This window comes from Tupaia chinensis, unplaced genomic scaffold (genome assembly GCF_000334495.1).
Source record: "Tupaia chinensis unplaced genomic scaffold, TupChi_1.0 Scaffold000477_1, whole genome shotgun sequence".
Classification (NCBI taxonomy): Eukaryota; Metazoa; Chordata; class Mammalia; order Scandentia; family Tupaiidae; genus Tupaia; species Tupaia belangeri.
In genome coordinates this window covers 1,787,534-1,798,892 of record NW_006159986.1, presented here as the reverse complement: position 1 = coordinate 1,798,892, position 11,359 = coordinate 1,787,534, and the positions used below count along the sequence as shown (strand labels likewise).

At 41.0% G+C, this 11,359-nt stretch overlaps 1 protein-coding gene across 2 annotated transcripts in view; it reads left to right on the top strand.

Annotated features, from left to right (window-relative positions):
• Nucleotides 1-3,252: 3,252 nt before the first annotated feature.
• The window catches only part of TOP2A (DNA topoisomerase II alpha), a 36,185-nt gene continuing 28,078 nt past the window's right edge, over nt 3,253-11,359 (top strand). The window contains exons 1-7 of one of the 2 annotated variants that reach the window (XM_006155940.3): nt 3,253-3,391; nt 4,229-4,384; nt 7,291-7,381; nt 7,929-7,992; nt 9,621-9,766; nt 9,965-10,062; nt 10,275-10,487. In XM_006155940.3, the coding sequence (XP_006156002.1) occupies nt 3,371-3,391; nt 4,229-4,384; nt 7,291-7,381; nt 7,929-7,992; nt 9,621-9,766; nt 9,965-10,062; nt 10,275-10,487 (789 nt within the window). In that variant the 5' untranslated portion in view covers nt 3,253-3,370. Of the gene's footprint in view, nt 3,392-4,228; nt 4,385-6,218; nt 6,375-7,290; nt 7,382-7,928; nt 7,993-9,620; nt 9,767-9,964; nt 10,063-10,274; nt 10,488-11,359 lie in introns of those variants that run through there. The other variant, XM_006155939.1, reaches the window with a different exon arrangement.

Genomic DNA, 11,359 nt, shown 5'->3' with positions numbered 1-11,359 from the left:
GGGGACTTTTCGGGAAATCTTACCACACACTCAAGATGTATGAGGGAGCTATGTAATTCTTTTATAGTAGTATATCGGGGAGTCAGAGGGGGGTCACTTCCCAGCAAGGCTATCACAGTCCCGGAGCAAATAGCAAGCGGCCTTGCCAACATGCTAAGTGACCCAAGCTTGTTCCAAGGTCGGGGGGCATACAGTCACGGCCTTGCCAACTTACTGAACCAACCGGAAGCAATGCTCAAGGTCAAGGGGCTCAGACAGGTCCTGGAGCCCCACCGGGTTGGACTCCTCCATTTCTTGAAATTATCAGCTGAACTTGCTATTGAAAGTAGTTAGATTATTTAAGAAATTGTGTGATCAATAAAATTATGGGGGAAAAAAAGGAATGGGAAAATCTATAGACCCCAGAGATAGTGTGGGAGGAAAGTGGGGTTTCAATCTTTTGCCCTCCATTCTTCATTCCCATTAAGATTTTGGGCATACACGCACACACACACACACACACACACATATATATATATACATATATACATATGAAACTAGAAATGGAAAATTACTGATGATAACATGCATGATTAATCCACTATGCAGTATATTCTGGATGGAAAATCACATTTTGTATGTTGTGACAATGCTAAGGAAATGAATGTAAATTAATTAATTAAAAAATGTTTCAGAAAAAAAAAAAAACCTGCCATTTACTATGTGGGAGTCCGGCAATGTAACCAGTATGCCATCTGCTGGTTCCAATACTATTCATTTTTAGAATTAATTAATTTTATTTATTCATTCATTTTAATTTGACCAGAGAGAAACATAGAGAGGACAGTCAGAAAGCAAGCCACCAGGTTCAGGACTCAAACTGTGGTCAGCCATGTGAGAGTGTCCAGAGCCTTAACCACCACGCCACCTGCTGGCCCCTTCAATACTATTCTTATTCCTCCTTTTTAGCAGAGGTTAGGGAAACACAGAGAAGCATCTACTGTCAAGAGGACACTACCAGCAAACTGCTAGACTGAGACTGAAACCAAGGCGAATTTAAGGGGGTACTGAATGAAAGAAGTGGTTCAGATGGACTGAGTGGTCATTCAAATGGTGCAGTTATTTTTTTCTTGCACCGTATAGGGGCAACTACCTTCTCCTTTTGTCGTTTTAATGTAAGGATTGATAATGCTGTCTAAATGCACTCAGGCACTTACATATCAAAGAAAAAAAAAGAAAATTTCAGTCTTTGCAGGCAGGAGTCTGTGGCGATTGGACCCAACACTTATGCAGGTTCTTGTCTAAAGCTTACAAAGAATTAGAAACTCTGACAAACAGAGAAGATAGTAAGCACAGTTTATTAGGAAAGAGTAAAAGCTTCCAGTGACGTAAAAGGGCGTGTGAAGTGTAAGGGGGATCCCAAATGGGTGACCCCCTAAGGGAAGGAGTGTCCTAGCTATACAGACCACAAGGAAAAAAAAAAAAAGAAGAAAGAAAAGTATTGTTTGTCTAAGGAGACAACAGAAAAAGAAACTTTCCTTTAAGAGATGTCCGTGCAGGACTAGCAGTTGGCGTAACGGCTATGTCTCTGGACTCCCATGTAGTCAACCGCGGTTTGAGTCCTGGACCTGGTGGCACACCACGTGTGCGTGCGTGCCCAAGATCCCTAGAGGAGAATGGAGGAGAAGGGATTGTGGCATGGCCATCCCCCCTGGGAGGGTGATTTCTTGCTTTCTGTCTCTCTGGCTTTCTGGTGAGCACACATGCCCTATAGCAAAAACCTCTCCCCCCAAAAAAGAGAGAGAGAGAGAGATGCCGGTGCAGGTGTGTGCTGCCAGGGAGTTTTGAGTTAATCATGGTCCTTGAGTTGGACAGTTTTCTCAGGACTATAATTAATTTCTTTTTAGCCAAGTTAGCAGATGGTCCTAAATTTTAGAAATATATGAAAGAAGAGTATATTGTTCAAGGTCCTTCACCTTCCTGTTCTTCAGACCAGGAGAGATTACACTCTGGGCTGGGAATGCAGTAATGACATGAAAAGTATTGGCTTCAGCTTTCTTTCTTTCCTTTTTTTATACTTTTTATTTTGGATAGGTTTTTGCTATAGGGCGCGTGCACTCACCAGAAGGAGAGAGACAGAAAGTGAGAAATCACCCCCCAGGGGGGATGGCCACGCTATAATCCCTTCTCCATTCTCTCGGGATCTTGGACACGCGCCCACACGTGCCTGGTGTGAGTTTAAGCCGCTGGGACCCGGTCTCGAACCGCGCTCGGCTATGTGTGAGTCCAGCGACATAGCCATTACAATTGCTGGCCCCTGGGTTCAGCTTTCATTATCAAGTTCCAAGTGGCTTTTCGTGTAAGCAAGTAGTGAGAGTTAATAACTGATCGCTAGCGCCACAGACCTCACTCCTGTCTCAGTACTTAATTTGAACAGCTGTTCGGGACTGCAGGGTTCATGGAGGAAAGCAAATGTAACAAGTGGTGGTGTGTCCCTGGCGGTCTGAGGTTTCGGTCTCAGAAAGCCCTAAACCATCCTCAACTCAGGAGACGCAGCCCTAATCTATACCTTTGGATTTACCACTTGCAGTCCAAGGTTGCTCTAGCGGGACTTGAATGCTGCCCTCTATTTTGCATGGCCTCTCTATATCCCTCCCTTATATAGGAACCACCCACAACCCTAGCACTTCTGTTTCTTTGAGAAATAATTTTGGGGGCGAAGAGGGACAACTGAGACAGACACCACAACCGGTCCGCTTAACCAAACGGCCAGGCTGCCTTATCCAGAAAGCCGGTGCTCTGTTTCCTCAGGAAAATAGAACTAAGACTCCCATTCCTCTCCTAACAGCCTCTGGATGGAGGGCGGTTTTTAGTTTCCAGGGATCTAAAGTAGGTTAGCAGCTCCGAGGCAATAAATGTCCTTTAGCTCTTTTCACCCGGGACGACAACCCAGGAACCGCCCTCCCGCTGGCTCAAGCGATTCTGAGTCCTCAGAGTTTACCACACGCGGAGAGAACCAACAGTACCTCCCCACTGGCCAGGTTCCCTGTCCTTCTCTCCGCGACGACGCAGAGTGGTGCCTTTTGAAATCCTTTAGTCCCGCCTCTCCTGCCTGATTGGTTTATTCAAACAGGCCCCCCGGGCCTACTCAGCGGCTCATAGGTGGGAATAAAAGGCCAGCTCCGATTGGCCTTTATGTACACAGTCCATGAGAGCAAACTGGTGATTGGCTCATCTGGTTTGGGCGGGCTAAAGGAAGATTCAAATAGGACTAGAGAAGCTATAGTCCAACCGACGCGCGTCTGTGGAGAAGCGTCTTGGTCTGCTCGTCGCGTGGGTTCCGCCGGTTTGATCGCTTTCGAGGTTCTCGAGCCCCTTCACGACCGTCACCATGGAGGTGTCACCACTGCAGGTACAGCTCGCGGAAGGAGCCGGGTGGTGGCGGGGCCTGGGCATCTCTCTGGCTGCCGGTGAGGGGTAAGGCCCCTGGGCTGTGGGCCCGCCCACGACCCGCTGGGAGCGCCGTCTCGGTGTCGACCCCCGTCCCCTAAGCCCTGGGCGATCGTGAGGAGGCTGAAGCTCCTTACGGTGCTAGTAGTGAATTATTGCCGACTAAACTGGCTTCTAGGGTGTACGCTGTATGTCGTTCCACTGTTTCTAAAACAGGGTTCAGTTCGTCCTGTAGTCGACCTGTACTGCCCTGGTCTTTTTCAGGAGCACATATACAGATGTTTGCCTCCTCTGACCTCTGGTTGAAATGGAGTTAATGCCTCCGGCCTGGAAAGGTGCGGGAAGCGTGGCAAATGTTTCCCGTTGGGGAGGTGGCAGACCTTAATGCCTGAAAAAAAGTCCTTCCTGTGTTCAAAACGTTAATGTGGCCAAGGGATTGAACTGAAAGCCTCCTAACTGCTGCTGCTGAACGGGAGTCGATGGTGCTTGGGACATCATAGGCTCTCACTTTAGTTGTGCAGCAGATGAAAGCAGTGGGTGTGTTTTATGGATGACATCTAAAACGTTGTAGAAGTTTCCTCAGATACACTTGGTGAGATAATGTCTATTTCAACGGACACCTGGAAACCTGGCTGCAGTGAACATAAATGGCCATATTTGTGCAAAACTATGTGAACTCTGCCAATACCTACTAATGAAGTTTGTAATACAGTGTGTTGAAAGAATATCATTATCGTCAATATTTTGTTTATAGTTCTTGATAAAACCTATGATTAAAAATCTCCTTTTAAATTGCTAGCCTGTAAATGAAAATATGCAAATAAACAAAATAAAGAAAAATGAAGATGCAAAGAAAAGACTGTCTATTGAAAGAATCTATCAAAAGAAAACCCAACTGGAACATATTTTGCTCCGTCCAGACACCTACATTGGCTCTGTGGAATTGGTGACCCAGGTAAAAACCAAGTTGATTAAACACAATTACTTAGTGGTTGAGATGCATGTCTTTCCAGGTGAATGTTCGGTACCTATATGCTGGCGCTTAAGCTGGTCTAAACTATCATTATATACATTGAGGGGGGGTCTTCAGAAGTTCATGAAAAATGCATATTATGCATTGGAAAAAAATCTGACAGATTTCTGTTTTTTTGCATTAAAATTAATTCATATCTAATTCCATTTTTCCAGAACATTTTTAAAGAATTATTTTTATTTAGTTTTACTTATTCACTCATTTATTTTTTAATTTGACCAGAGAGAGAAAGAGAGGGAAAGTGAGAAAGCAAGCCAACAGGTCCAGGACTTGGACCATGGTCAGCTACGTGGGAGTGTCCAGCGCCTTAACCACCATGCCAACTGCTGGTCCCTCCAGAAACTTTTTTTAAAATAATTACCTTTTTTTTTTTTTTTTTTTTTGATTTATTTGACCAGAGCGAGACAGAGAGAGAGAAAGTGAGAGAGCAAACCAAGTCCAGGACTCAAACCTGTGGTTGGCCACATGTGAGGGTCCAGCACCTTAACCACCACAACACTTGCTGGTCCCCACCAGAAACTTTTAAAAATACTCATGTGTGTGTAATTTGTAAAAATTATTTATTTGGTTTTATTTATTCATTTATTTATTTATTTTAATTTGCTATGGGGCACATGTGCTCACCAGAGAGAGAGAGGAAGCAAGCTGCCAGGTCTGGGACTCAAACTGCTGTTGGCCATGTGGGAGTCCACCACCTGCTGGCCCTGTGTATAATATTTGACATATATGTAGCATGTACATATACACATAAATATTTAATCCAAAGTACTTTACAGTAATTTGATGATAAAACAATAAGTATAAAATTAAAATAACTATTTCTTGGTCTTGTGTCTAGCAAATGTGGGTGTATGATGAAGATGTTGGCCTTAATTATAGAGAAGTAACTTTTGTTCCTGGTTTATGGTCACCACTGCAGGTACAGCTCGCGGAAGGAGCCGGGTGGTGGCGGGGCCTGGGCATCTCTCTGGCTGCCGGTGAGGGGTAAGGCCCCTGGGCTGTGGGCCCGCCCACGACCCGCTGGGAGCGCCGTCTCGGTGTCGACCCCCGTCCCCTAAGCCCTGGGCGATCGTGAGGAGGCTGAAGCTCCTTACGGTGCTAGTAGTGAATTATTGCCGACTAAACTGGCTTCTAGGGTGTACGCTGTATGTCGTTCCACTGTTTCTAAAACAGGGTTCAGTTCGTCCTGTAGTCGACCTGTACTGCCCTGGTCTTTTTCAGGAGCACATATACAGATGTTTGCCTCCTCTGACCTCTGGTTGAAATGGAGTTAATGCCTCCGGCCTGGAAAGGTGCGGGAAGCGTGGCAAATGTTTCCCGTTGGGGAGGTGGCAGACCTTAATGCCTGAAAAAAAGTCCTTCCTGTGTTCAAAACGTTAATGTGGCCAAGGGATTGAACTGAAAGCCTCCTAACTGCTGCTGCTGAACGGGAGTCGATGGTGCTTGGGACATCATAGGCTCTCACTTTAGTTGTGCAGCAGATGAAAGCAGTGGGTGTGTTTTATGGATGACATCTAAAACGTTGTAGAAGTTTCCTCAGATACACTTGGTGAGATAATGTCTATTTCAACGGACACCTGGAAACCTGGCTGCAGTGAACATAAATGGCCATATTTGTGCAAAACTATGTGAACTCTGCCAATACCTACTAATGAAGTTTGTAATACAGTGTGTTGAAAGAATATCATTATCGTCAATATTTTGTTTATAGTTCTTGATAAAACCTATGATTAAAAATCTCCTTTTAAATTGCTAGCCTGTAAATGAAAATATGCAAATAAACAAAATAAAGAAAAATGAAGATGCAAAGAAAAGACTGTCTATTGAAAGAATCTATCAAAAGAAAACCCAACTGGAACATATTTTGCTCCGTCCAGACACCTACATTGGCTCTGTGGAATTGGTGACCCAGGTAAAAACCAAGTTGATTAAACACAATTACTTAGTGGTTGAGATGCATGTCTTTCCAGGTGAATGTTCGGTACCTATATGCTGGCGCTTAAGCTGGTCTAAACTATCATTATATACATTGAGGGGGGGTCTTCAGAAGTTCATGAAAAATGCATATTATGCATTGGAAAAAAATCTGACAGATTTCTGTTTTTTTGCATTAAAATTAATTCATATCTAATTCCATTTTTCCAGAACATTTTTAAAGAATTATTTTTATTTAGTTTTACTTATTCACTCATTTATTTTTTAATTTGACCAGAGAGAGAAAGAGAGGGAAAGTGAGAAAGCAAGCCAACAGGTCCAGGACTTGGACCATGGTCAGCTACGTGGGAGTGTCCAGCGCCTTAACCACCATGCCAACTGCTGGTCCCTCCAGAAACTTTTTTTAAAATAATTACCTTTTTTTTTTTTTTTTTTTTTGATTTATTTGACCAGAGCGAGACAGAGAGAGAGAAAGTGAGAGAGCAAACCAAGTCCAGGACTCAAACCTGTGGTTGGCCACATGTGAGGGTCCAGCACCTTAACCACCACAACACTTGCTGGTCCCCACCAGAAACTTTTAAAAATACTCATGTGTGTGTAATTTGTAAAAATTATTTATTTGGTTTTATTTATTCATTTATTTATTTATTTTAATTTGCTATGGGGCACATGTGCTCACCAGAGAGAGAGAGGAAGCAAGCTGCCAGGTCTGGGACTCAAACTGCTGTTGGCCATGTGGGAGTCCACCACCTGCTGGCCCTGTGTATAATATTTGACATATATGTAGCATGTACATATACACATAAATATTTAATCCAAAGTACTTTACAGTAATTTGATGATAAAACAATAAGTATAAAATTAAAATAACTATTTCTTGGTCTTGTGTCTAGCAAATGTGGGTGTATGATGAAGATGTTGGCCTTAATTATAGAGAAGTAACTTTTGTTCCTGGTTTATACAAAATATTTGATGAGATTCTAGGTGAGTAAATTGTTTTTCTTTTTTTTTTCTTTTGAGGTTTTATCTGTTTGTTTGTTTGTTTGTTTGTTTTGTCATAGGGCTCATGCACTGACTAGAGAGAGAGAGACAGAGAGAGAAAGTAAGAAATCTCCTTCTAGAGTGGATGGCCATGCTGCAATCCCTCCTCCTCCATTCTCCTCTTGGGATATTGGGCACACGTGCCCAGCATGATTTTCAATTGGCCAGTCCATGACTCAAACCTCATGGACCATGTTGGAGTCCAGTACCTTAACCACTACTCCACATGCTGGTCCCAGAGTGAATTCTCTCATGTAAAGGTCTACTGGTAAAGCCTTCATAAGAAATATCATTTCTTTCTCTGTAGCTAGAACTCTTGACATTTCAAATAATTCTCCTCTAGAAATCATACTATGGACAAAAGTTGATGAATTAAAACCTTGTTAATGCTACTCATGCTATTTGGATTTTTCCCCCTATACTTCAGAGTTAAAGAATGGTTTTTAGAACACTTTAATTTCTTACAAATATGTGTTTTATTTTCTTTCAGTTAATGCTGCGGACAACAAACAAAGGGACCCGAAAATGTCTTGTATCAGAGTCACAATTGACCCGTACGTCTCTTGCTTGGTCTTTTGTTTGCTATAGTGTGTTGTTATTACTATTAATTGCATTTATTTTCGTTATTGGTGAGGTTGGCCTTTTTTTAATGAAGGTATACAGAAAGGCAGAATGTTAAAATGAATAATCTATGGATGCCCAACCACCTAGATCCAACAGTTATCAACATTTTTTTTTAGAGAGAGGTTTTTGCTATAGGGCACATGTGCCCTCAGGTAAGAGAGAGAGCCAGAAATCACCCCTCAAGGGGATAATCATGCTGCAATCCTTTCTTCATTCTCCTCTCAGAATTTTGGGCACACACACGCCCAGTGTGAGTTTCAAGCCAGGAAACAAACCACCTCCAGCAATGTAACCATTACACCATCTGCTGATCCCAGTTATTAACTTTTTCTCATATTTGCTCCATCTACACTTTTCTCTGAAATCATTTCAAAATATAGACATTATGACAACCCCTGAGTACTTCAGCAAATACCTCCAATAATTGCTCTATAAGTATGTTTTAGCATCTGGAGTTTTTTCTCATGCTGCTATTCAAATGGTAAGCCAGCAGGTGGTGCTAGAGAATAATTTGATCTAACATTTCTGGCTATAGATGCTGAGTTCTCCTTTGTGGGTAGTCTAGGTGCTTATTTCACCTTTTTATTTGCCTGATCAGTTAGGACCTGAGCTATACTTATAGCTCTTTTGGGGGGTGAAAGTGTTAATGCTGACATATTTGAATTCTTCTAAGGATTTGATACAGTCTTTCAAAAATGCTGAGCTAGGATTGTTTTGTTTTGTTTTGTTTTTTAATTTTGCCAAAAGGCATATATGGTGGCCAGAGAAAGACAGAGAGGGAAAGGGAAATAGCACTCCTCACCCCCTCAAAGTGAAGTGATCACACCACAATCCTTTCTACAGTTCTCCATCCTGACAGGTTTTTGGACATGTTCGTACTTGTGTGCCAGGCTATTTTTCAAACTCTAATGGTGAGGTTGACCCCTTAACCACCAGGCCAGGGAGCCTGCCAGGGGTAGTTTCAATTAGTCTTTTTTTATAGATTAATATTAAATGTTTGGATAAGAACAATAGTGTTTGCCCAGTTATAATGAAAATATTTTATCTTCTCTGAGAATTAAACTAAAATATTTGAACTATCAGTCCAAATAAGCTTTCAGCACTTTATTGGTAAGCAGGGAATTTTATGATTGATAATGTTCTTCCTTTTTATATTTGTTTTGCACTGCACTTCATTGGGTGGGAAAACTAACAGAAAAGGGATGTGGAGGTGATTCTTTTAAAAGTGATACAATAATGTTGCCAAATTCGTCATTTTCTTTCCATTGGACATAAATCATTTCCCTTTATTTACCCTAACATCTTTTAAATTTCATATTTTTTCAACATTATCAGTGCCAACACAGTTGTTGGGGAAGTGTTTTTTCAGGAGCGTCAGAAACTAAGCAGAGTGGGGGAGAGGTTGATCATGATAAATTTCAGAAAGTATATTTAAAAAGAGTAAAAGAAAGTAAGATTTAGGAAACTATATATTTTAGAAATAATAGTATTTGAAAATTTTTAAACATTAAGCATTAATTTAACATTTGTTTTACAATAAAATTTTTGATTTTCTTAGGGAAAACAATTTAATTAGTATATGGAATAATGGAAAAGGTATTCCTGTTGTTGAACACAAAGTTGAGAAGATGTATGTCCCAGCTCTCATATTTGGACAACTCCTAACTTCTAGTAACTATGATGATGATGAAAAGAAAGTAACAGGTAGAGTATTGAAGAGAAATAATATTGGATGCTAAAAAAATAATAATAATACATCTTTTAAATGACTCAATGTGGCATGATGGTTAAAAATATGGGAATAAATCTCTACAATTGAGTAGCTTTGCCAGTGATTAAAAAATAAAACTGCCAATGAGATGATAATAATAATAAAGTCGTGTTTTATATTTATTTGCCCAGGTGGTCGAAATGGCTATGGAGCCAAATTGTGTAACATATTCAGTACCAAATTTACTGTGGAAACAGCCTGCAGAGAATACAAGAGAATGTTCAAACAGGCAAGTAAATAAGTATCCTGCACCTTGATTATAAATAGCTATTTAAAATGGCATCAATGTTTGGTTTAATTTAACGTAACTTATAAGTTATTAAATAATGGTTAATTATTCGTGAACACATCTTATTTTCTAAGATTCCTAAATTTGTATTATTTAGTTCTGCTTTGTAGATGACTCAAGTTTTTCACCTGTCCTATTCTTTACTTCCGTAGACATGGATGGATAACATGGGGAGAGCTGGTGAAATGGAACTCAAGCCTTTTAATGGAGAAGATTATACATGTATTACCTTCCAGCCTGATTTATCTAAGTTTAAAATGCAAAGCCTGGACAAAGATATTGTTGCACTGATGGTTAGAAGAGCATATGATATTGCTGGATCCACTAAAGATGTCAAAGTCTTTCTTAATGGAAATAAGCTACCAGTGAGTATTTTCCTGGGTGTTAAGGGTAATAAGGAACTTGGTGATTATCGTCAAGTTCAAAACTGATTTTTTTCTCTCCCATATGTTTCTCTTACCACTTGTCATATATGTTCCTGAAAAGAAAATGGTTTGCCGAGTTTTTGTTTGTTTGTTTTTTGTTTATTTAATCAGCACATTCTAAACTTACTGAGAGAATTTCTTTCTTAAAGAAATAGCTAAAATAGGGAACAGCAGTTGGCGTAATGGCTATGTCGCTGGACTCCCATGTAGTCAACCACAGTTTGAGTCCCAGACCCGGTGGCTTAAACTTAAGCTGGACACATGTGCGTACGTGCCCAAGATCCCAATAGGAGAATGGAGGAGAAGGGATTGCAGCATGGCCATTCCCCCTGGGGGGTGATTTCTCACTTTCTGTCTCTGTCTGTCTTTGTGGCAAGCGCACACTTCCTGTAGCAAAAACCTCTCAATAATAATAATAATAACAATAGCCGAAATAAATACTTTGGACCCTTATTTAATGACCATCTTTTTGCCTATCAGCATCATTTCATTAGTTTTGAAAAATCCTTGGTCTTTTTTTTTTTTTTTTTTCTTTTTTTAATTTGCCAGATGACACAGGTGCTCACCGAAGAGCAAGAAACAGAAGAGGGGAGATAGGAGTGAGAAAGCACCCCTTATATGGGAAATAGTGATTCTGCAATCCTTCTCCACTTCTCCCTCCTTTTAAAGAGTTGCACACACACAAACACACATGCACACAAACAATATGTTTTCTAAGCCAGTGAGTCCAGGACTCAAATCATGTGAGCAACTGTGGAATCCACTCACCTGCACCACCAGGCCATAGATGTTATATTGTCAGAGGACATAAG